The sequence below is a fragment of the Equus quagga genome, chromosome 5 (assembly GCF_021613505.1).
Source record: "Equus quagga isolate Etosha38 chromosome 5, UCLA_HA_Equagga_1.0, whole genome shotgun sequence".
Lineage (NCBI taxonomy): Eukaryota > Metazoa > Chordata > Mammalia > Perissodactyla > Equidae > Equus > Equus quagga.
Window position 1 is genome coordinate 67,768,266 of NC_060271.1, and position 26,519 is coordinate 67,794,784.

The 26,519-nt window shown below is 47.2% G+C and overlaps 1 protein-coding gene across 3 annotated transcripts in view; it reads left to right on the forward strand.

Moving 5' to 3' along the window:
• Nucleotides 1-2,972: 2,972 nt before the first annotated feature.
• The window catches only part of TRABD2A (TraB domain containing 2A), a 74,640-nt gene continuing 51,093 nt past the window's right edge, over nt 2,973-26,519 (forward strand). For all 3 annotated transcript variants that reach the window (XM_046660054.1, XM_046660056.1, XM_046660055.1), the window contains exons 1-2: nt 2,973-3,281; nt 12,165-12,725. In XM_046660054.1, the coding sequence (XP_046516010.1) occupies nt 3,174-3,281; nt 12,165-12,725 (669 nt within the window). In that variant the 5' untranslated portion in view covers nt 2,973-3,173. The remainder of the gene's footprint in view (nt 3,282-12,164; nt 12,726-26,519) is intronic.

The window sequence follows — 26,519 nt, forward strand, 5'->3', positions numbered from 1 at the left end:
TCTGTGCCCCCTGATACCTTTGTTTTTGAGGAAGATCTGATTTTGGGAAAGAGCCAAAAGGCAGCTGGGGTATAATTTCCTCAGGTGACTGCTATGAGGGGACATGCTTCACAGGTTTGTGTAAATTTAGGAAGCCATTGGCAATGGCACAAAGGAAGAAATTAAGAGTAGGTAGACAGAAGGTGAGTTGATGGGTTATCAACTGTACATGAAGGAGAAACAGAAAGGAGCAGGGAAAGGTTTAGAAACATCCAGGTCTGGCAGTGGGATAGACCAAGAACAATACTCAAGTGAGGGAGTTGAACTAGATACAGAAATTCTGTGCACAGGCAGAGAGGGGGCTATGGGTACATTTAGCATCTCCTTCCCGAACAGAAAAGGGAATCCAGGAAGGTCTTCAGCCTAGATGTCTTTAGAGGGCAGGTGAGGATGAGGCCATGCCAGCCTGCCTGTGACCACGTCTGGGGCAGCACCTTGGAGTGACAGGGGACTCAGAGTGATGAGATTCTGCTGAATGTTTGGACACCGAGTGCCTTACAGAATAAATCCTCCTTAATGATAAGTCTGACTAAGGCAGGGAGTGTAACCACGAGGCCCCTAGAGCCAGTTGGAACAGACCCATCTCTTATCAACAGAGTGATTAAGAATTGTTTTTCAGAACATTTGCACAGTCACGTAGCCAGAGCATGCAGAGAACAAGAAATCTTGACCTGAAATGACCCCGGAACAAAGATTCTTCTCCCCATGGAACCAAAGGATTGGGACATGACCAGAACTTAAAAGTCAGACTCTCATCAGAGGCGAGGGGTCTGTCATCCAGGAAGTTCCAGGGTTAGAATCCCTTTCCCATCTTACCATAAGTGTTCAGAACCTTACCATAAATGCTTAAAGCCCACCAATCAAAACCTGTTCTCCCAGCATTTCTGCGTGCCAGCCTGTTTTCCCTAACCTCTTAAATTTCGCCCCCAATCCTGAATCAAGGAGATAGGTCTAAGGGTATGTGCTCTTTGTCTCCTTGCAGATTGATCTTGCAAATAAAGCTACTTTTCTTTTCCTAAAGGCTGATGCTGTGATAAATTGGCTCATTGTGCACATTAGGTGGTGAGCTCTTGCTTGGTACCAGAAGCTCCACCTAAAAAATGTTAGAACCAAACACAGTTATCCATACCTGACCTTTCAAACTCAGCATGTGACTATGTTCTGGGCCATATAAAAAGTCCCAAGAAATTTAAAATGATTGAAATTATACAGAGTATCTTCTCTGATTACAATGAAATTAGATTAGAAATCGATAACAAGGTATCTACTTTTTGGAACTCTGTAGTTTGGAAATTTAGCAACATACTTCTCAATTATCCATGGTCAAAGAAAAAAAATCACCAGGGAAAATAGAAAGTATTCTTAAATGAATGGCAATGAGAATACAACTTTTCAAAATCTGTGTGATGCAGCTAAAGCAGTGCTTAGAGGGAAATTTATAGCTTTAAATGCTTATATTACAAAGGAAGAAAGGTTTAAAGTCAATGACTTAAGATTCCACTTTAAGAAGCTAGAAAAAGAAGAGCAAAGTAAATCCAAAGTAGAAGAAAGGAAATAATAAAGGTAAGAGCAGAAATCAATGAAATAGAAGAGACAAACAATAAGAGAAAATTAACAAACATTAATCCTCCCCCTCTTCTCTCTAACCCCAGCTGACTGGTTGACAATTCATTTGGAGTGAGGGGAAAGAGTATGAAATAATAGTTAATTCCGTACTTCCTTTTGAGTTCTTCATGCTTTCATATCACAACCAGAGGAGAACGTTTTTGCCAGTAGGTGGCAGCGCTGGCACCTGGAAAACCCGGACAGGCTGCGTGTTGGGTCGACTTGGGGATCAAGATTGCCACCCGGCTGACGGCTGAGAGGGAGTCATTTGAAGACAGGAGAGCGAGTCAACTCCAGAAAGCAAATCCTCACTCACACTTAGAACAGGAAAAAGCGATTTTGCAAAAACACCTGAAGTCTAAACGCCCGTGCAACCAAAGCTTGAAAAACTTGTCTCTTTAAAGCCAGAGGTTCTTTCCTGGAGTGCTGCGGCTGGGCTTCGGGGTCTCAGAAAACTCCTCCTCCCATTGTGTGCATATCTGGGCCATCCCACTACCATCCCCATGGGGAGATCGTCCACATTCTCTATCGGATTCTCAAAATGGACAGGGACTTGAAACAATTAAGGTCGCCTGTTACTAATGCTCCATTAAACACCACTTAGAAGTTAATCACGCGTAAGATAAGTGTGGGCTGTAAAGAGAGGCGGTTAAGTGCACTCAGGCCTTGGGTGGGAGGTGGGAGAGGCCGGACGCTGCTAGTTGCTTTTATAATTTTTTTCTTCCTGAAGGACCAACGCTGTGAGAAGCCCCTCAAGGAGTTGGAATCGGAAAGGGAGCGACCACATTTTGCAGGCCTACTATGGGCGCCAAACGAGTTGCCTTTCATAAATGTCCTCATTTAATCTTTGCCGTAATCCTTTGAGTTTAGTGTTCACATCTTAATACTATACCCGCAAATCCCGTAAGTGAAGGCGTTTGTGGATCCAGACTTTAAGTGAATGTACACGCTATTCCCCTCTTTTACAGACAAATCTTCCATGCGATTTCCTTTATCTAAGTGAACTTTCCTTTTAAAATAGCCTTTCGTTTATTTCTTTGGTCTATCTCCTTCAGCCAAGAGCCACCCTCAGAACTGGCAGCATAAACGCAGACGGAAGAGCAGCAGCCAACACGATGTTAGGTCGAACCTAGAAGACAGTCCTGGAACTTCACTTTTCCTTTCTCGCCGGCTCACGAGGTGGCCGGTGGCCCTGGCGGGCTTGTTGGGGAGAACCCGGGGCCGGGGCTCCAGGGCCGCAGCCGCGCGGGGCGGACGGGCAGCGGGAGGGCTGGGAGGGGTCAGGGCCGGGTCCCACGTGGCCGCGGCGGCCGCAGGGCTCCCCGGACCCCGCCCGGAGGCGGCCGCGCGAACTGCAGAGCTGGAGGCGCAGGGCAGCAGGCGAGCGCCCCGGGGCCCCCGAGCCCGGCGCGCCATGGCGGGCGCCCGGCGAGCGCGCAGCCCCGCGGCCGCTGGTTAGCCCGGCCGGGCGGCCACTGCTGCCTCACTCCTTCCTCGGCGTCCCGGGCCTCAGAGCCGCTGTGAGGAGGATGAGTCCCTGGAGCTGGTTCCTGCTGCCGACCCTCTGCCTCCTGCCCACGAGCGCAGCCCCTCGGCGCGGCGCGCCCGCCTCCGCCAACTGCGAGCTCAAGCCCCAAGTAAGGCGCGGGTGAGGCGGCCTCCCGGCACCTCCCGGGGGTGGTCACCTTCCGAACCCCACGAAGCGCCGCGCATTCGGACCCCGAGCCGACTCTGGGGACCGGGCTCCCACTGCGCACGGCGGCGCCTCCGTGCTCTCGCGTCCCGCCGCGGCCCCGGGTCCTGCTTTCCCGCGGGGCGCAGCCCTTCGGCCGCGTGAGACCTTGTCCCCCAACCCTCGCCAGTCGTCAGCCGAAGGGAGTCCAAGCGGGGTCCCCTGAGTCTCTCCATCCTGCTTCGCAAGAAATCCGGGGGTGAATCCCCGAAGACAGAGGAGGCACATTTACTTTGGAAGTTTGTTCTGCTCTCTCTTCCCTAGTGTTTAATTTCTCCTGTTCTTAGCGAAAATGGTAAAAGCACCCCGCCGCTGCTTGATTTAACCTTCGTATATTCAATGTTTGAGTTAGAAGGGATTTTGGGGAGCTGAAGCCAGCTTCCTTGTTTTACCAATCTGGGAAACTGAGGCTCAGAGAGCGACCTTTGTGGTTCGGGTCACAGAGCGCATTCGCGGAGTAACCGGGTCTGACGGCCTTGCGTTCGCGCACAGGGCGCTGCTTTAGATATTCGCATCAGCGTTTTGAGGGTGAGGGGAACCGAGGCGACGGAGGCCCAGGGACCTGCCCGGCTCCACTCAGCCCTGTGGGAGCAGAAGCCGAGCGGAAACCAGGCAGGTCTCGCGTCTGCGAGGCTGGACCTCTTTCCAGACGAATGTTTCCTTTTCCTGATCAGTTTTCTGACGCTCGGGATTTTCTGTCGCTCTCTAGTCTCTCTCGTCTAAGCGCCGTGGAGGTTGAATTTTGCGAGTTTGTATCGGTGGGTCCTATCTCTGTGGATCCCTGGCCATGGGACGTGTAATTCTAGGCTTGTGCTTCGGGTGGCCTGTGCGCCCTGGGGCGCCGGGTGCCGGCGTTTAGGGGTCAGCCCACCTTCGTTGACACCTGCGCAGCACCCGGGTCCGCGTCCACCTCTGGGTATTCATAATTTTATTCATTGTCCGAACCACGGCAAAGGGGATGGTGACCTCCCTAAGCCGTTCCTGGCACACGGGGCTGGCCGGGGAGGCGCGCGGTGTTGCCGAGGCGCCCGGGGCTGCTGACACGCGGGGCTCTCCGTCCAGGAACGCAGGAGGCGCTGTGGCTGCAGAGGGAAGCCTGCACCGGGGAGACCCCAAACTGCTGCGAGGCGGCAGCTGCGTGCTCGTTATACAAAGCAGAAGCCAGCCTTCCTCTGAAAGCAGAGTGTCTTTCGCTTTGGCAAAATCTATTACCAGCTCGTGATTATTTTATTACAGATGAGTCCTGATAAGCTCTCTGCTCTCTTCTTTTGAATTTATCTTCCGGGGTCTTTTATTCTATACCAAACTTTTTGGTCTCAGGACCCCTCTACCTTCTATAAACGTATTGAGGACTCCAGAGAGATTTTATTTATGTGGGTTAACTGAAATATTAGTAAAATGCAAGTTTAAAAAACAATGTTAGTAAATACACAAGCACATAAGCCAATAACCGTCAGAGCGGTGATATCACACGCACGTAGCCTCTAGAAAATTCTGTTTGTACACTTGTGAGAGAATGAGAGTGAAAAAGGAAAATGTCTTAGTATTATTATGAAAATAGTTGTGTCCTTACAGACTGCTTGAAAGGGTCTTGGGGACACCCACAGGTCCCTGGACCACACTTTGAGAATCGCTGTTCTATTGCGTGGGCACACTGTCTTGCCCCTGGGGAGGTCAGAAGGGCAGTCAGTGGCAGGGCTGTGTGCTTGACCTGCGCCTAGAGGGCACTGTGGGTGGGTCCCCAGGGAGTTGGGGTCTTGCGATTGGAGAGTGAAGGTCTGGGATCCAGCCTCCAATCCTTGTGGCAGATTTCTGTAGCATTCTGGAGGGACTGTGGCTTGAGAGCCAGCTTGGTTTTCAACTTTAGTTAATCATTAGAGAGTTCTTCTGAGCCACATCCGTCCACAGACACTGCAGGCTTTATCCTGGGCACCGCACAGGTGGAATCTTTTCCTTATCGATATTCAAACAGAACTCTCCAGTGTTCTTCACTGTTCCTGACTGTGTTCTTTACTTGCTTTTTCTTCCCCCAGATGTCCACATGCTCGCACCCATACTTCCCTCTGGCCTTTGCTCATATTCTCTCAACTAGACCCTTCCTGATTGCCTATCAAAAGTTATGTCAACCCCCCACGGCACCTGCCCTCCTGTCTGCCTTCCTGGCTTTATTTTTCTCTGTGTCTCTTAACTACCATCTCATAAAAATTTTTGTTTATTGCTAACCCCTCCAATGTAATCTTCCTAAGGGCAGGAATTTCTGTCTGTTCTATTTGCTGCTGCATCCCCAGCACTTAGAAGAGTGTCTGGCCATAGCTGATGCTCAATAAACGTTTGCTGAATGAAAAGGATACACTAAGCCAACTTACTTTAGTCTCATTCCAGCTGGTCTGCTGAAGGATGGTCTTTGAAAAGTGCAGTTGTCACGGGTCCTGGGATGCTGGGATGGGAGGGGCTGAGGGGTGCAGCTGCTTAGGGACTTAGCCCACATCACACAGGTTGTCATTGTGCTCCTTTGTTCTGTTTCATTGCATGGCTTCCGCACGTGTGTGTTAAAATCTCTGGTAATTCAGCTGATGGAACTTGTAGCTTCTTGTGTCTCCATCATCCATGGCTGTGTCTTTCTCTTTCGAGAACGATTGCAGCAAGGTTTAGAAGGGACAAGTCAATAGGGTTCACTTTTTTTCCTTTTAAGTCATCATAATGTTAAAATACATGGCGTCCTCTAGTAGCATGTGGTGGCCTCAGTTAGAGTGAAATGGGGCAGTAGAGCAATTTTGTGGGTTTTTGGGGAGGCAAACAGCCCTACCCCTGAGAGTGTCAGTATGAGGGAGGCAGGGCAGTTGCACCCGGATGGTCACTGCGGTGGGCTGGGGGCTCACCAGGGGGCAAAGGCAATGTAAGAGCTCCCTGATCAGAAGCCCTGAAGACTCTTCTTCCAGCTTGTGCCCTCCCGGCATCCCCGCGGGGCAGTGTCACGGCCGGCAGGGGTGGTTGCTGGTGCAGAGTGGGAGACGGGGTGCCCCGTTCAGTCAGAACAGGACTGCAGTTACTGAAGAAGCTCTACAAGATGAGGATCACTCTTTAAAAACGCTTTAAAACTGCTGGCTTAGCATCCAATTGTGTTATCCTGAAAAGAGGGAATGGGAAGAGGTGATTTAAAGATGGCAGTGTGGGTTTATCTAGACAGGGGCCAGGAAGGGGAGCTGGACAGAGCCTTTCCAGGTTTGGAGGCAGGCAGCTCTCCTGACAACATGGCACCTACTAGGAGATTAATTGAAAAAGATACAACTCTGAATCTCCAGTAAAGTCTGTCGCATGTTAAGGCTGCATAACGTGGTGTTTGAAACTCCGGGCTCAGCAGCCAGCCTACCTGGCTTCAAATCCTGGATCCACTTAGCAACTCTGTGACTGAGGGTAACATAATAGACCTCTTAAGGCCTCCATGTCTCCATGTGGAAACGGCCAGTGTTTTATTTAGCTGTGTGTCCTCCCAGTTCTTCTCTTCCCATTCTCTCCTGAGGGGGCACTGGCAGGCTCTCACCCCCACCATGCCACCAAAGTTGTTCTTGTCCAGGTCCCTGGTGACCTCAGTGTTGCTCAGTCCGGAGGTCGGTTCTCAGATCCTCGACTTACTCGGCCCATCGGCCACACTGAACCCACTTGCTGACTTTCTCCTTGAAGCTCTTCCTTCGGTCGGCTTCCTGCTCCTCTCATTTGCCCAACCACCTCGCTGGCCGCTTCTCATTCTCTTTTGCTGGCTGGTCTGCTTTCCCTTGATTTCGCAAGGTTAGACCATTTCTCTCCTGGTTACACGTCGTCCCCTTGGAGATCTCATCCTGTCCCATGGTTTTAGATAACATCTAAGTGGTGACAATACCCTCATTTTTGTCTGTGGCCCAGGCCTCTCCCTAACTCTAGACTCGTGCATCCACCTACCAACTTGACCTCCCTACTTAGTTATCTGCTTGGCGTCTCAACTCAACAGGGCCAGAAACAAACTTCTGACCTTCCCCTCGAATCCTCTTCCACCCCCTGTCTTCTACATCGTGGTTGATGGCAACTTCGTCCTTTTAATTAGCCAATTTGTCAGCAGATCCTGTTGGCTTGAGCTTCCAGAATAGATCCAGAATCGGATGATGTCTCGTCAGTTCTGTCGCTGTCACTCTGTTCTCTCACCCGGATTATTTCAGTAACTTCCTAACTGACCTTGCATCTGCCCTCACCCCTCAGTAGTCTGTTCATCACAGCCACCAGAGTGATCCTGCTAACAGGTTAAGTCAGCTCGTGCTGCTCCTCTCACAAAAACCTGTGCTGGTGCCCGTCCTACTCGGCATAAAAGCCTGAGCCCTTCCAGCGGCCAACGAGTCCTGTGTGGCCTGGCCTTGCTCACCTCTGTGACCTTTGCCTCCTGCTTTTTTCTTCAGTCATCCCGCTGCAGTCATGCATGGAGGCATCCTTGCTGCTTCTTCATCACTACGACATTCCTGCCTCAGGGCCTTTGCACTGCTCTTCCTTCCTCCTGGAGGGAATGCTCTTCTCTCAGATAGTCCCACAGTTTGCCCTCTCACCTCCTTCAGGGCAAGCCTTAAATGTCCTACCAGACACTCAATGACCTTCCTGGTCACCCTATTTAAGACCACATCCCTCCACCACCAGTGCTCCCTGTTCTCTTTGCTGCTTTCATGTTCTCCACAACAGTATCACTAACATACCCGGGGCAGGGGCCTGTGTTTCATTCACTGGTGTGTTCCTAATGCCTAGAATACCCTAGTGCCTGGAACAGTGTCTGGCACACAGTAGGCACAGCATAAATAATTGTGGAAGAAATGAGTGTTGAACGAATGTAGTAGGATAAGCCAGGTGCAATGCTAGGATGGTGCCTGGCAGCCAGTGAACATTCAATATCAGGCGCTGCTCTGAGCATCGTTATTGTTACTCCATGGCTAGATGACAGAGCATGAGTATTGTTTTGTTTTGTTTTTTTTTGGTGAGGAAGAATCACCCTGAACTAACACCTGTTACCAATCCTCCTCTTTTTGCTTGAGGAAGATTGGCCCTGAGCTAACATCTGTGCCAGTCTTCTTCTATTTTCGTATGTGGGACGCCATTACAGCATGGCTTAATGAGTGGTGTGTAGGTCTGCGCCTGGGATCCAGACCTGTGAACCCTGGGCGGCCGAAGCAGAGTGCACCAAACTTAGCCACTGCGCCACTAGGCCGGCCTGAGTATTGTTTTTTAAAAAATATGAGCAGTTTTCAGTGAAAAGATCATACCGTGACTTTCTAGTCTAACACTGACTGAAAGGGCCACATTAAAATAACCGAATAATAAAATAAAAATGGTACATAGAGATGAACAGACTATGCTTCTGAAGAGAAGTGCAGGTATTTTGGGGTAGGATGGGACATTAGGGCGATTAGTGTATCGGATAAAAACAAACCAAAGGCACACCACAACGCGCCCCCTCACCTCGCCTCTCCACATACCCCGTGGTCCTGCAGTGTGGGTTTTCCGGGAGTATATTTGTTCAATGTCATGGTCTCCTGATAAATGACAATGAAGTGGGTGCCCATGGGGTCAATGATAGCATTTTAGCCCTTTTGCTGCGTCTCCCAGTTGGAAACCGCTTGGAAGTCCCTTGGTAGACTGCATGGACCTTGTGTGACTAGATCTCTTGCATAGATCAGTGGTCCCCAGTCATGTCACCATCCAGCACTCCTTTGGTCATCAACTCACCCCCTAAAATGAACAAATAAGCCAGACTAAACCTGTGCTGGGAAGGCCACGTCTAGCAAACCAGTTGCATTTATAGGTCATTATTTTGTTACCCATTTTAAATTGACCAAAGCCACAACTTTCAAACTCAGTTTTTGATTAGCGAGCTTGATCTAATTCTAACCAACCGTGAGAGGTTAGATTACTTAATTAGCCTTGGCAACTGATTTTTGGTAGATGTACAGTTTCCATTTGGCTTTTTAAAGTATTTAAATAACCTGGGGACCCTCATTGCCCCATAAGAGGATGCCTGAGGGCTGCCTGGAGACCTCATACCTGTTTCATCTCTTAATATTAATTCAACCATTGGTAGGTTTGTAAAATTTTTTTTAAAATACATTCTTTCTTTCCTCTCTTCATTCATTTAACAATTACCTGTCTGATTTGTTTATTACCGTAACCTATGGCAGGGGTTATTATCTAACGTTTACAGATGAGGAAACTGAGGTGCAGAGAAATGAAGTGGCTTTTAAAAATCTAGATGGGGGCGCTGAGAAAGAAGCAGAAATTAGGCATCTTTTGCCCAGTTAGTGCATTCTTGGAAAGATGTGTGTGAGAGCAGAACTGTAATTTAAATACTTTAAAAAACAGCCTTGCAGGCTGGGGGCTGGTGAGATAGGCTGTGTTTGGCTTGCGTGCTGTTTAAGAAAATCAAGGCAATGTTTTCCAATTAGAAGATTCTATTTAAAATCAGGATTTCTAGTTTCTTTGAAAAGTCCATTCTGGAGCACCAGACCTGTCCCCGTGTGGCCAGCAGGGGCTAGGGTCGCTTAGCCAATATCCTTTATGGAGAGTTGTGGGGTCCTTTGCTGCTGACCTTCCCCGACCCATTATCTCACCCCCAGCCCACGTGTTCACCTGCCTGCCTCTGCCCTCATCTGAGTGGTCAGATGGTGTTTTGGTGGAAGATGGCAAGAGGGGAGGTGGAGCAGAGAAGGTCAAAGGCTGTGGGAGGAGGGTCCCTGCTTCAACCAGCTCCACTCTTATCGGTCTTATATTTTGAGATTCTGTGTTGCCTTTCATTTGAAAACAGGTTGCTGCAGCTTAAACAGTAACACACAACTGCAAATACAATTGATCCTCATTATTTGTAGGTTCCATATTCGTGAATTTGCCTACTTGCTAAAACTTATTCATAACCCCCGTGCTTATGGCACTTTCACGGTCATGTGCCGACATGCCCAGGCTGTGAGCAATTTGAGTTGCCCACTGTGCACGTTCCCGGTTGCCATCCAACGAGTCAATGCTCCACCTTCTTGTTTCTCGTCTCATACCGTAAGCAAGTGTCATTTTTGTGTCTACTTAGCGCCATGTTTTTTGCATTTTTGTGCTTTTTGTAGGTGATTCACTGTTTAAATGTCCCCAAGCATAGTGCTGCTGTGCTGTCTGATGCTCCTCAGCGCAAGGGGCTGTGATGCGCCTGACGGAGAGCATGCGTGTGTGAGATGAGCTCCAGGCCTGAGCTATAGTGCTGTTGGCTGTGAGTCTGATGTTAATGAAGCAACACTATGCATATATTAGATAAGGTGCTTTTCAACAGAAGCACATGGAAAACAAGGTTGTGTATTGATCTGTTGATGAAAATGTTGTGACCAGAGGCTGGCAGGAACCCAACCTTGTATTTCCGCCAGGATCACGGGTTCAGTATTTACTAATTCACTGTTTGTGGTGACTTTGTAGACCATAACTATGACAAATAATGAGAACTGATTGCAGACTGAAACCCCACAATCCAGGAAAGCCTGTTTCTTAAAAGGCTGCTCAAATTAAGCCTTTTGTAAAGAGAATGTGTTCCAAATCTTCTTTCCTGTAAACCTGGATTTTTACATTTCCCGGTTGCTTGATGCGTGGCTCACCCCATATGTATATCTGACCTTTCTACTTGAACTCCTGAGGGCTGCCCTGTGCACTTTTTTGTACAATGTTTCTTAATAAACGGACTCTTGATAAATGCCTGTTGTTGAGATTGAGAGACAGTCGGGGCAAAGGACACAATGGCTTGGCCTCAGGTGGGTGTGCCCCACTGCTCAGGACGTAAAACTTCTGGGAGAGAATCCATGGAACACCATCCAGTTCTCTGCTACTTTTTTTTTTTTTTAAAGATTGGCCCTGAGCTGACATCTGTTACCAGTCTTTGTTTTCTTCTCCCCAAAACCTCCCAGTACATAGTTGTATATTCTAGTTGTAGGTCCTTCTAGCTCTCTTATGTGGGACGCCGCCTCAGCGTGGCTTGATGAGCGGTGCTAGGTCCATACCCAGGATCCAAACTGGTGAAACCCTGGGCTGCTCAAGTGGAGGGCATAAACTTAGCCACTCGGCCACAATTCTCTGCTATTGAACAAGAAGTCTGTTGTAGGAAAGAAATGCAATAGGACAATCCATGTTCTAAAGGGACAGGAGTGAACTGTGAAATCAGGGGCTCGTTAGGACCATGGTTTCAACCTTGGCTGTACCTTGGAACCACCAGGGCAGCTTTAAAAATATCACCTCTGACCCCACCTCCAGAGATCCTGTTGTGATTGGTCTCGGGTGGGACCCAGACATCGGACTTTTAAAAGCTTTGCAGGTGATTCCAGTGTGCAGCCAGAGTCGAGAGCCTCTGCCTTTGGGAATGTTGGGTTTGAGATCTGAAGAAGCAGAGACCATTAGGTCTGCCTGGGAGGAAACGCTGGGCTCCCCAGGTGTCTCTCTCCTGTAGCGGGTGTGAACTTGGAGCCCCTTGAGAATCCTCTCTTTAACTCCTGCCCGGTTCATTGCTAGGGACAAACTCAAAGGTAGTGATTGCTACTGCTTTCTTGTCTTTAATCAACACTTTGATGGAAAAGGGAGAAAGGATGCTGAAATACAGGCTGCCTTGAGGGCTTCTCTTCCTGGGAGGTCAGTCTACCTGGACTCAAAAGTCTAAATCCTATTTTGATAATTTTTCTCCTGCGGTGTGACTTGTCTCTTAAATTCGCCTCTCAGGTTCCTGACCCTCCATATGACATCTTGATGTTGTCTCTTTGCCTTTTAGCAAAGTGAGTTGAATTCCTTCTTGTGGACCATAAAACGAGACCCACCATCTTACTTCTTTGGCACGATCCACGTCCCATACACCCGGGTTTGGGACTTCATCCCGGACAACTCCAAGGAGGCTTTCCAGCAGAGCAGCATTGTGTACTTCGAGCTGGACCTCACGGACCCCTACACTATCTCGGCTCTCACCAGCTGTCAGATGCTGCCGCAGGGCGAGAACCTCCAGGATGTGCTCCCCAGGGACATCTACTGCCGCCTCAAGCGCCACCTAGAGTATGTCAAGCTCATGATGCCCTCGTGGATGACCCCAGACCAGCGCGGTAAGGGTCTCTATGCCGACTACCTCTTCAATGCCATCGCGGGGAACTGGGAGCGGAAGAGGCCGGTCTGGGTGATGCTCATGGTCAACTCTCTGACCGAAGTGGACATTAAGTCCCGTGGGGTGCCCGTCTTAGACCTGTACCTTGCCCAGGAGGCTGAGAGGCTGAGGAAGCAGACTGGGGCGGTGGAAAAGGTGGAAGAGCAGTGCCATCCACTGAATGGGCTGAACTTTTCACAGGTAAGACCCTCTTTGCGTGAAGGACTTGGCGCTTGATTGTGTGGGTGAATCTACTGAATTACAGTATAGGAGATGGGCCAGAAGCACAGTTTATCTAAAATTGTGTTTGCTTAAGAGTGTTATTCTGGGGATTAAAAAATAAGGCTACTAGTCAGTTATGTCGCTTATTTGTGTATTACGACAAAAGCAAACTTGTTTTCTCTTGTCATCCCAACAAATATTGCATGCTTTATTACTCATTTTAATTCAGGTCATTCATTAAGGAGCTGCTTTAAGAGGATGTGGACAGTGTGAATGCTAGACTGGCTATCACGGGCTATGGCCTAGTTTGAAAATGATACTAGCCATGGCCGTTTGAGGTAACATCAGTCCTGTTGAGATCATTGCTGTCCCTCTTTAGGACACTCCCCCCAGGAATTCCTTTCCAAGGCAGAGTTGTGCTCCTCCTAGCCATAGTTTACGGATCCTACCTGAAGGCATTGGCTGACATTCAAGAAGTTCTTCACTTCTCATAAGACAAGCAATACTTTATTAAAGTGCTGTTGTTTGATTGTTTTGGTGATATTTGTTGTTGTTGATGTTTTAAAGTGCATTAGATACCTCTGGGGGGCCATGGGAATTTTGTAATATGAAATAACTATTCTTGTTTTGCAAATATTCTTAGTGGTTCGCCTTGGGATATTGGTCCTCGGAATAAAACTCAACTCTCTAGGCGTTAGCAGATCTTCAAGTGCTGAACTCGGATTGTTATTTAAAGGGTTTAAGGACATTCAAGAGCCTAAAAATAGTGTTCCTGAGTTGATAATGAAATTTTTAGGGAATTTACCTTGCTAAAATTCTCTAATAGTATTAATAAATACTCAGATGCTAAAATATAGAATTTGTTTGGCACATCAAGACTTATGGACAAGATAAGGGACCACTAATTGTCTGCATCCATCTCCTGGGGGAGTTTTCTTGCATTATTTTGGAAACCCAAAGGGCCCATATTCTAACTTTTCCAATGTTTGCATTTAATACAATATTTTGCAAAAGAAAGGTGCTTTGATTTAAAGGCTTATTGAATTTGACCTTACAGGTTTGAAACTTGTGAGCACTTTTATCTGAGCCAAAGCCTTCTTTCATGCTTGCAGTTGGGGGGAAAAAGGCTTGGAAGTAAAACCGTAGCTTAAGCAAGATATCCTTGAAGGAAGGTGTATAGCACTGTCTCTTAAGATAATACTACTAATTGAAGATCATTTAAGATACATTTTAGAGCACTAGTCTTATACACTAGACTGTCATGTTGATTTCAGGACACATTTTCAGGGTTCATGTAGGTATTTAATATTTGTATACTAAATTTCTTATAAGCCCTTGAGTTTAAGCCAGCGAGGTTGTAGTTGTTTAAATTTAGGGGGAAAAATTATATGACTTATTCCTGAGACTCTTTCTTTAGTGTAACTCCCCTGTGCTTCATTTCTAAACAGGAAAATGCTCACAACCTTAGTGTACAGCTCAGTGATGTTTACCATGTGCATATACCGTGTAACTACCACCCAGATTGATTTATTGCACGTTTCCGTCACTCCAGAAAGCTAGCATAAAGTTTTTATTGCAGCGTAACTATACGGAAAAGTGCACCTGAGGAATTTTCACAACACATCCATGTGCCCAGCACCCAGGGTGGGACCCAGAGCTGCACCAGCTCCCCAGAAGTCCCCTCACTCCCCCACCCTGAGGATAACCACTATCCTGAAAATCTTGGAGCATCGATTCGTTTGCCTGTTTTAGAACTTCACTTAAACAGATTTACGCAGGATGCCCCCTCTAGAGCTTGGCTTCTTTCACTCAGCGTGACCTTTCCTTTGTGACTCACCCGTGTTCCTGTGTAGACGTCCATCGCTCATTCTCATTGCTGTGTAGAGTTCCATCAGAGTGTTTGGGGTGGTGGTCGATGGAGTCTCCTTTTCAGCAAGTCCAGAGTACGGGAAGATCATTTGTATTCGTTTTGATAGAAGACGAGCCCTCACTCATTCCCTAGGGCCCCTGTCTTCTCCTGCCCATTTGAGGAGTGGCTGGTTCCTTCCTCCTTGATCACTGAAGCTCTGGAGAAGGATGCGAGTGGGTGCCTGACTGCAACTGAGACAGGGAGATGGCCAGGCCCCACAGGAAGGATCCCGAGGCTGCTTTGCCCAGCCAGGTGCAGGGAAGAGGCAGAGAGCAGACAGGCAAGGAGAGCCTGAGTCTTGCCTCGGAGGGCTGTCAGCCTGCCTGGGAGGAGCTCTGAGGGCCTGCGCTCCAGGGCTCCCCACCCACCTCTTGAGTTGCAGTGCAGGGGCAGCTTGAGACTGAGGCACTGGCTGAAGCTGGAATGCTGTACTGGTGGTGGGAGAAGCCCCGGATCCAGAGTCAGATGAATTGGGTTAGAATTCCTGCACCGTCACTTTACCAGCGTGTGACTTTGAGCTGTTCACTTAACTTCTCTGAACTTTAGTTTTCTCATCTTTCAAATGGGCATAGTAATACTTGCCCTACCCCCCTATTGTCAGAGCAAATAAAACAGTAAATTGGAAAACACTTCATAAATACTCCACAGATGTAAGGGGAAGAGAACTGACATACAGTGCCTACTATGAGCCAGGTGTCTTTGGTCGTTTTACATTTAATCCTCAGAATTTTGCAAGATAGGGAGTAGCATCCCTATTTTAGAGATGAGGAAACTGAGGCTCAGTGGTCTTAAGAAACTGGCCCACGATCACAGAGCTAACAAATGGGGGAATTTGGGTTTAATTCTGGATGGGTTAAAGGTCCTAGTGGCTTTGAGTCTCCAACAGGACATGGTGGTCAGTGTGAGACCCTGGAGTTTTGAGTTGTAGCAGACGATCCTGGACTTAAGTTGTCTAATTCATTAGTCACTGGCCACATATGGCTGGCTCTTGAGCACTTGAATTGTGGCTGGTGTGACAGAAGAAGTGAATTTTAAACTTTATTTAATTTTAATTAAAATTTAAAAACTGATACTTGATTTATTTACTGGAAAACTTTTAAGTATGCTTGGAAAACTTGGGTATGTGAATCTTCTTTTTCAACTATGAATTTTATAAAATTGAACTACAGATCAGGTATTTCTGATGAAAATTTAGTGTCCAAATTGAGAGTTCTGTGAGTGGAAAATACGCAACAGATTTTGAAGACCAAGTATGAAGAAAGCAAGTAAAATATACCATGAATAATTTTTTGTATTGATGGCATGTTGAAATGATAATTCTTTGGATGTATTGAGTTAAATAAAATATATCATTAAATCTCATTTCACCTGTTTCTTTTTCCTTCTTTTTTAATGTGGCTACTAGAAAATTTAAAATTAGGTTTGTGGCTCACTGTATTTCTGGTGAACAGCGCTGATCTAGATTGTTTTTGAATGAGTGTGCCCGAGAGGCAAGTCCACTTGGAGGCCATGCTGCCTGGGATGGTCCCATCACTGTCCCTTTGTCCCTCTGCCTAGTCAGGGCTCAGCTCTGGGGAACCTCTAAATAACGCCCTCTGGTGTCACTGGTCTAGGGTCAGCTTTTCTCCACTGACTTGCGATGCTCTTTGTTTTTAGCATATCTCTTTTACACACACACACACACACACACACAGAGTTGTGCGCGCGCACACACACACACATTCTGTTTCTGGACTTTGCATTTTGTTCCATTGATCTGTTTGCCTATTTCTGTGTTAATTCCACATCTTAATGATGGTAGCTTTATGCTACCTTATAAAAATTTGATAATGCTTTCACTTTCCTTAATGATTCTTAAAATCATTTGGTTTCGTTATGATTTTGTTAATTTCTAGATCAATTTGGGAAAAACTGACATTTTCCCTCATGTTAAGCCCTATAATCCAGGAACATGTTTATCCTTTCCATTTATTTTAATCCCCTTTTTTATTTTGTAGAGGTCTTGATCTAGATTTTGTTCAATTTGTCCCTTTATTCATTGTTTTTAATATAAATTTTGCTGGTGTAAAGACTCTTTTCTCATTCTATTTTCCATTGGTTAATTTTTGTATATTAATTTAACCACTTAATTGAAATCATGTATTCTAAGACTGTTAGTTGACTGTCTTGCTTTCTTAGTGACCAGACATATCATTGATAAATAATTATTTGTCTTCACCTTTCCACAGTTTGCCTCTTTTCTTTTTCTTGCCCTAATGTGTTGACTAGGATCACTAGAACAGCATGAAGTGGTAGTGGTCAGAAAGGGCAGCCTCCTTTCTGTAACTTGATTGAGGGTGCCTTTGATGTTGCACCATTAACTATGATGCTGGCAGTTTATTAGTCTTTATGATGTGAGTGAAACATCTTTGAATTTCTGTTTTACTAGGAAATTCATCAGAAGCAGTTGTTGTTGCTATTAGTGGAAGTGGTTGTTGAGTTTTATCAAGATCTTTTTGGTTTTTTTTTTTCCCTCTGTTGTGATGTCTTTTTTTATTGAGATATAATTGACATGCAACATCATATTAGTTTCAGGTGTACAACATAATGGTTCGATATTTGCCTATATTGTGAAATGATCACTACAATAAGTCTAGGAAACATCCATCACCACATATAGTTGCAACATTTTTTTTCCTTGTGGTGAGAACTTTTAAGATTTACTCTCTTAGCGACTTTCAGTAATGTCTTGATCTTATGTCTTTCTTTTTTGACCTCTATCCATAGACTTCTCAGTATTAAACCATCCCTGCCCAGCTGGCCCTAAACTTCAAAGACCGGGGTGTGAGCTCATCAAATTATCCCTCTAGCCACCCATTCCTGTAGTCATTTAATCAACACATCTGTTGCATTCCTGCTGAGCACGGTGCTACATAACGATAGGGTGTGATGGGGTTGTTGCTCCCCAGAACCTGTGGTCTTTGCAATACAGGTGCTTAGCTTCTCCAGGGCAGGACTCACGACTGTTTTCCGAGGCACATGCTGGAAACACCATGCTGGCACATAGTCGATGGTCAGAAGCTTCTGTGGGATGAGTGATTGAAGGAGTTTGTAACTTTGCCTGGCGAGGGAGCAGAGGCCGCTCTCTGTTCTAGATCCTTCACGATTCCATTATTTTGCCTCCTCTTCTCTCCCCCTTCACTTCTCCTCTGCTATTGAGAGCTAATCGTTCCCTTCAGCTATCTTGATTTGGCATCAGGGAAGCTGTCCTGTCCGTGGATTTGATCTTGCTTTCTCGGGGCAGACACCATCCTTACCCCTCCAGGATGGAGTCTAGTTATGACTCCTGTTCATGCCCCCTTGGTACTGCTGGCTACCTTCCCATTCCTACGTGAAGGAAGTACATGAGCACAGAGCTGGAGGCTCAGCGATGCAGGGCTCCACTCACTTCCCTACCCATCTGCACAGGTGGGTTCTCATTGAAGACGTTGGGTTCCCTAGGGAAAGGATCTTCGTAAATCCCATTTCCACAGTCATACGCCACCAGGCATCTCTGCACAGGCTCCAGGCATGGGGCACAGTCTATTGCTTCCTCTGAGGGACTGACCAGAGTGACTCTTGTCTAACCACACAATTCTCCTGCCTGCTTCCCCAGTGATGGACTGGATGTCAGGGCAGGGTGGGGCGGGATTTGAGACAACCTCAGCCTCCTCAGCATTGGAGTCTGTCCTTTGGGACCCTGTCGCATCTAGGTTTGGGGTCTGAGTCACGAGATCCGAAAACTAATATGAATGCAACCAACAGGTCTGGGTTGCCCTCTGCTTTCCAAGTGCAAGGGCTGCATCTCTGGGCTTTTAGCATCCCAAGAGGCAGTTAGTTGGAAGTAAAAGTCCTTTACAAACCCCAAGGTGCTCTTTCTCAGGATCTGAATTGCTGTTGGCCAAGAATTGTTTCTTTGTTATTGTTTACTCTTGCCAATAGATGGCACTAACATTTTTCATGTTTGCCTTTCAGCTGTCACTATTCTACTGTACTTTCCAGCAGTAGGTGTCACCACGAGTTCTTGCCCTCTTTACCCCCAGGACCCTAAAACTTACTCTCTCAGCTGAAAACCCGTTTTTTTCTTTTCCACAAGGTGAAACCTTAAAACAGTGATTTGGGCCAGGGGACGTACTTCCGGGTCTTATGAAAAAGTGCATTTTCTGAGTCACAGTTTTGGGGTATTGGGGAAGATGGGGATTTTTCTTCTTTGGAGCAAATTGTCTTTAAAGGGGTCAGCCACCTAATAGAAGAAACAGCTGGCCCTCGGATGGGGCTCTGGAAAGCTCCAGGGCAGGCGAGGTGGTGGAGGCAGCCCCTGTCCCCAAACACCCATGATCTGCCTGGCGAGGCAAGGCAGGGCAAATTCTTAGAAAGATGCTCATCTCTCCAGCTCTTGCTATTAAGGGCCTGGTGAACGTTGGAGGAGTGGGAGCTGGGGAGGTGCTGGCAGGCCTGAGAAAGTCTCCTGAGGAGGGAGTGTCAGATTCCTTGAGGAGGAGGAGACCTGCCAGGCTCAGGGGAGACCTGTCACGGGAGTACCACGCAGTGCCTTGTTTGTACTTTGCAGGTCTCTCTGCATAGTCTCACAGGAGGCTGGCAGGTCTTTGTTCCCAGAGGCCCTGCAAGAGTGTGTAGAGACTGTAGGGCTGGCCTGGGCTCCCTGGGCTCTTGTTTTCTAATGTAGTTCTTTTTCTAAGTGCTGCCTCTTGCCAGATTCACACGTCTGATTTGCTGAGGGAGTTCTTGCTCCCCCGTCATAAATCCTAATAAAAGCAGGTAGTCTCATCTTTGAAGCTGACCACGATGCTGATGAGTGACTTTTACACATTTTCCATAATTGAAGTGGAATATGCTTCAAGATGGAGATCTTGACATTGTATTTTTCCTGTGTAGGTTTGGTTTAAAATAAAAGCCCAGAAAAAAATATGCGAACTCTCCGAAAGGGAAGTGGATCCTAAAATATGGGTAGATTTGTTTGTGAACATGAACATCCTTAATAGTGACCGCTTTGAGGCACGTGAGCTGTGCGTGGGCACACGCTGACCCCTCTGCTGGGAACCCTTCCCCATTCTGTCTGTCTGACCAGTGGCTGATCCAGCTTACATATTATTTCCTCTGTGAAAACCTCCCAAGCCCACAGTTGACCATCCATGGTGCTAAGCATCCTTGCGAAAGCCTCTGCTGGAGCCCTGATGACTGCTTCCCCCAAAGGTGTGAGTTCCTCGAAGGCTGGGCCGTGCCCTCTTTGTCCTTGTACCTCAGATCCTAACACGGTGTCTGGCTTGTGGGAGGGGCTCACAAGTGGTTGTTGGATAATGAGTGGACCACTCCAGAAGGTCAGCCAGGTAAGACACGTGAAAGTCAGATATCAATGGGCAGAGCTTGGAAAGACCAGTGGGAGATCACTGAACCTGTAGGTAGCTTGGCTAAAATGGGACACAACCTGAGTGTGTGCTAATTACTTAAAAAGTTGAATACAGCCTTTCTAACAGCCATGTTAAGATTGGCATCTTAGGGGCTGGCCCCGTGGCCGAGCGGTCAAGTTCGTGCCTTCTGCTTCAGTGGCCCAGAGTTTTGCCGGATCGGACCCTGGACACAGACCTAGCACCGTTCATCAAGCCGTGCTGTGGCAGCAGCCTGTATAACAGAACTAGAAGGACCTACAACTGGAATACACAACTATGTACTGGGAGGCTTTGGGGAGAAGAAAAAAAAGATTGGCATCTTAGAAGGAGGAGGGTGAAAGGGCACACGTGTGTGGTGATGGATTGTAATTAGTCTTTGGGTGGTGAACATGACGTAATCTACACAAGAATCAAAATATAACGATCTACACCTGAAATTTATATAATGTTGTAAACCAATGTTACCGCAATAAAAAACAAGTTGGCAACTTAAAATTCACATTAAGTTCAATCCTTCCACTTTTATCTCATTCTTTTGCTTTTTCACAGTCTTTCCCAACATAATTATAGAATATTTTTGTGTTCTTATGCATAGGTGGGTGAAGTGCTGCGGTTACTGTAAATGCCCCAGGAGCCCGTGACATCTATTCCTTGAATTAACCTGGTCCGTGCTTTCGCATAGACCATCAACACAGACGTCGTGGGTGAGCACTGTCTTCATAAACTGAAAGTCTGCACTAGGCCATTAGCTCTCCCAGGGGATCTTCCACAGCATTTCTTTACTGTGGCCATCACTTTCATTTCTTACTTTTTGACCAGGAATGGAAAATTGAATCAACCATGTGGCTCCTCGCTGGCTGTGAAGTTCACCAGCTCCCAGACGCGGGCTTTAGCTTTGTTTCCACCTGAGAACAGCCTGCTCAGGACTTGAGTCGTCTTTCCTTTTTTGCTTGTTTTTATTTGGGACACATTTCTTTGGCGCTCAGCATGGGCTCGGCCCTCTGTTCCTTATTTTAGGGATTCAAAGACAAAGCAGGGGTTGATCCTGCCTTTCCCTGGCTCTGGGCTGCTCCTCTAATGTCCAAGCGAGCTTTAGAAAACACTAAGTATTTTTGTACACGTGCGTGGACACCACATGTGCTGCTGGTGTTCTGGTCTCAGCTGGATCTGCCTGCTCAGCTGCCTTTGGGGTCAAAAGAGAAGCCCTTCAGGGGATCCTGCAGCCTCGTTTCTGTCCCATATCCCTGCCTCCTACCCTTTCGAGCTAGGCTGGGAATAGAGAGCTCCTTTGAACCCCTGCAGCCAGCTCTCCCTTCGTGGATCAGCTCCAGGACACCCCGAGACTCCAGGAATAACTCCCAGCATGTCTGTTTAGGAAGGAAGGAGAGCTCTTCCTCCTCCTCCAGAGAGTCCACCTCCCTAGCAGGGGTGGGTAAGGCAGAGTCTACCTGCTCACAGGGGAGGGGAGAAGGGGAAGGAGACTGGTGGGATTGGGGCCAGCTGTTACCTGGGACCCTCTAAGGAGCCCCTTAGGGCCTCAGCAGGTCAAGGTGCTCTAGGGCCCAGAGATGGAACAAGGGGGCTGCCCTGGACTCGAGGCGGATGTTGGTGATATTGTATCATGTCACGCCACGGACATTACGGCATTTCTTCTCTGTTGTCTTTTCCTCCATCCTTCCTGACATTCTTCCATGGAGGCCCTTCCCTTTCTATTCACGGTCATTCAGAGCTTAAAAGGGAGCGAGCGGGGCCCTGGCACCAGCTTCCGCAAGGGCTGTGGAATCATAAAATGTGGAATCATAGCCCAAGAGACCCCATCCCTGCCTCCCCTGGCTCCACCCCAGGTGCGGGCCGGGCTCACAGGGAGCCTCTGCTCTTGGGGGGTGTGTTGCATAGGGGAAGTTGCTTGTCACTGAGCAGAATACCAGCAGGTGGGGTGCTGCTGCTGGCTTCTCAGGGAGAGGACAGCTCTGGGCATGCTCTGTGCTGTCTGGGCTTCAGTTGTGTCCCCAATTTGCCTGTGACCAGGCAGCTATGTTTGTGTTTGCAATGGTCACAGACTGGACGCTGTCTGACGGGACTGCTTATATTGCTGACCCAGCCCAGGCCAGAAGTGATTTTGAGAGGCCATAGGGTGAAAACCCCTACTGGATTGTTCTGTAAACCTAGCACTAGGCAGAGAGAAAGTATGTGTAGATATCTGAGACAATTTGTGACTGATCAGGGTCCTGACACCTGCCTGTGCCCCCTCCCCCACCCGTCCCCCTTCCCCCTGCTGCTCCTACCTCCCTTCCTAGATTTGGAGCCTCCAAGATCCTTGTCAGCCTCCTTTTAGGTTCCTGCTCTGACCCTCCCCTTCCCGCTGCACACCTTCTCCACCTGTCCCAACCCTCCCCCTCCCCCTTTCCCTGCTCTGCTGTGGAGTGTGATAGTTCAGAAAATAGGTGCCATTGCCTAGAAGGCAGAAAAGAGAAGCAGAGTGGGAGTCAGCCCTGATGGCCCAGTGGTTAAAGTTTGGCACACTCTGCTTCAGTGACCTGGGTTTGGTTCCTGGGTGTGGAACCACACCACTTGTCTGTCAGTAGCCATGCTGTGGTGGCGGCTCACATCGAAGAACTAGAAAGACCTACTACTAGAATATATAACCATGTACTGGGGCTTTGGGGAGGAAAAAAACAACACAAAAAGAGAGGAAGTTTGGCAATAAATGTCAGCTCAGGGAGAATCTTTCCCAGGGGAAAAAAAAGGGAAATCCTTCATTAAAAAAAAAAAGAGAAACAATGGTATGCTTCTCAATTAAACAAAATAGAAACATAGAAACAGTGGAGAATAAGAGAGAGAAGGAAATAAGCAGAAGGAGGGAGGATCAGGAAAGGGATTATGAAGGCACGAGACTGGAGTGTTCTTGCTTTTCCAGTCTCCTTCATAGGGGATGCAACAGAAATCATGTTAAATGCCTTTGGTGGACATAAAGGACTGTATTAATTGGTTAAGGCTGCCATAACAAAGCATCACAGACTGGGTGACTTAAAAAACAGAAATTTATTTTCTCTCAATTCTAGAGGCTGGAAGCCTGGGGTGAAGGTGTCTACAGAGTTGGTTTCTTCTGAGACTTCTCTCGTTGGCTTGTAGATAGTGGTCTTCTCCCTGTGGCTTCACATGGTCTCCCCACTGTGTGTGACTATGTCCTAATTTCCTCCTTTTGTAAGGACAGCAGTCGTATTGAATTAGGGCCCATCCTAGTGACCTCATTTTAACTCAGTTATGTCTTCAAAGGCCCCATCTCCATATACAGTCACATTCTGAGGTATGGGGGGTTAGGGCTTCAACACATGAATTTTGGGGGGGGACACAATTCAGCCCAGAGTAAAGATACAGATTTTGGGAAATGGGGTAGATTTTTGGCACCATTTCAAAGGTGTCTCGTTGCAGGTATCCAATTTAAGGTGAACACCCTTGTGTGCGAGGTGTGTGTGTGTGTGGGTGAGAGAGGGGAGGGCGCTCAGTAGTGCCGAGTATGCAGTAGGTACTTGCATTCTGGTTAATTCTCTTATAGCAAAGTCATTTTTGAGGATGTCACTAAAGGATGTCCTCACAGAGCTTTTGGTGCCAGAAGTTATGGACTGAAACGGCAAATTTAGCTGGATGCTTGTTTAAGGTACCAGAAGGCTTAGGGTGGAGCCAAAAAGGAAAGAGACGTGAGAACTGCTATTGGTTGATTAAAAATGTCAACCTAGAAGAGTGTCATCTAGCTGGCTGATTTTTAATTTAAAATGGTAGCTATAATCTTTATGTGGGGTGTACTGCATATCAAATTGACCCAGCAATAAAACTTCTGTGAATTTATCCCACACAATGATTGAGCTAGTGACAGAGAGGTACGTTGGTTATTATCAATTGCAGTGTGATTGATGATATAAAATAAGTAGAGACAACCCATGTGCCCAGCCACTGGGGACTGGTTAAGTTATGGTCTATCCAAGCTGTTGAATCCTGTATTATTAAAGGTGCTTGTGTAGATCATGGATCACAAACTTAAATATCCATAGGTGCTGGGTAGGTAACATGAATGAATGAAGCTGCCTGTGTTGCAAGTGGGGAGTAACAGGAACTGTGGAATTTGGGAGGTGAAAATGCCAAGTATAAAGAGGGCAGTGGCTAGTGGGTTCTAGCCTGTCGTTGGCCATGTGGAAATGTGCAACCAGTGTGGCCAGAACTTCCTATTTTTCTTTTTTGTTAATAATTTGGAAGTGCATTACATAATTTATTCTTTTTTCCTCCAGTTTTACTGATATATAATTGACGTACAGCATTGGATAGATTTAAGGTGTACAGCATAATGGTCTGACTTATATATGCTGTAAAATTATTACCACAAAAAGTTTAGTTAACATCCATTATCTCATATATATACAAAAAAAGGGAAAAAAATGAGAACTCTTAGGATTTACTCTCTTAACTTTCCTATGTACCCCCCAGCAGTGTTAACTATAGTCATCATGTTGTACATTACATCCCTAGTACTTAGCTCATAACTGGAAGCTTGTACTTTTTGATCACCTTTATTCAATTCCCAGACCTTCCTATTTTTTAAATAGAAACCAGAAGTCTGGATTTTTCTGGAAAATGTCCCGGTTTTTAAATGTGGTAACTACCTAAAACAATTAACACATTGTGTGGCACAACTAAGGCTTAGCTGTGAGCAGAATGGGCACCCGTTTCCTACCTCTGATGTAGGATGTTCGGCCTAAGCCAGTGCTTCTCAAAGTGTGTCCCTGGCCAGCAGCATCAGCATCACCTTGGAGCTTGTGAGCAATGCACAGTTTTGGCACCCATCCCAGACTTCCTGAATTAGAAACTCTGGGAGGAGTTTAGCAATCTCTGGTCTGACCAGACCTCCAGGCGATTCCGATGCACATTCCAGTCTGAGAATCACTGGTCTCTATTCTTGGTTCCTACCCTGGTCCCTGTTCTCATATTGCCTCTGGAAGTTACCTCAGGTTGCAGAAGACTCCTTTTTCTCCTGAATTAATAGCATCTGCCTTCCATACCACCATGGGGCAGTTGTTCATTTGCTACCTTGTGGTGGCTGTTGAATGATCAGGTTTACGGTTATTTAATTCTTATATCGATGTTTAACTTTCTATGTGTCTATTTCGTCTCCTGAACCTGCATGTAAACTCCTAGAGAGCAAGGATCTTGATTCACCTCTTATCTATGAGTCCAGCATGGTGCCTCACACATATGATATTTACTAACTGCTGGGTGCTATTTGAAGGTAGTGTTTTCTAATCGATCCATCAGGCCATACTGTCTTAAACAACCAAAACCACAGCATTAACTCTGTTGTTTATTTCCATCTTTACTCTGATTTTTCCCTGCTTTTTAACCCTCCTGGAGTAACTTTCTTCCCCCCACCAGGGCAGGAATGCTGGTCACATAGTAATGGCAGCTTGCCTCTCCCGCCTTCTTGGTGGATGACTCTGGTATGAGAAGAAGTGCAAGTTAAACACACTCTGTGAGGGCTGTGTGAATGTGCTGACAGCTGTGAGGTGCCTGAGGGAGGCCTTCCCTTCCTTGGGAGGAGTAGTTTCCAGTTCTATGGTGCAATCTTATAGCTTTTCTCCAAACTACCCCTGAACTTTAGGGAGCACCACATAAACTGAAGAGCCTGAAAATGAAGGGGCCTCCCAGGCCTTTGGTTGCTGGCAGCAGATGTGACCCAGTCAGGTGGGGTGGAGTCTGGACATGGCCTCTGCCGGAGGAGGCCGACTTTTCTCCTCCTCCCTTCTCTGGGGCCATTGTGGTGGAATGCGTGTGGAGAAAGGTGATAGATGGGGGAAAGATATAAAAATATTATTTTCTAAATGTTATCCAGGTTACTTTAATAAACATTTTAGAATTTGAGCTGGATTTTCAAGGGAAGGCTAAGATTTACACAGGCAGAGGAAACAGAGGGAGGTATTCAACATGCGCCAACAGTGCAGACCAACTTGGGAAAAAGCAGACTGTGCTGGCCCTGTGGTGGCTGGCAGGGCTGGCCATGTGAGTGTTTGTGTAGGGATGCGATGGGAGATGAGGCTGCAGAGGGCTTGAGTGCGAGGGTGGGCAATCTCGATGTACTCTGTGGGCAGAGGGGCATCGAGAGCTGTTTTCAGCGAGAAGTGAGCACACAAAAAGTGGTGTTGCAGGACATGCACCTGGCAGCTGAGTGTGGGCTGGATCGGGGCTAAGACACCAGTCACTTCTGCGGGGGGTGTGGTCGGAGTTAGCCTCTTGGCTAAGGGCTTCAGCTGTGTTAGCCCAGGACCCTGAGTCATTAGGAGGAAGACCAGGAGTCTGGGAAATGAGACAGCTGGGGAGGGAGACATTTGACCCATAGAGTTGCTCTCTGTGTAGACTTGATGCTGATCATCAGAGTTTGTTGTACAGGGAAAA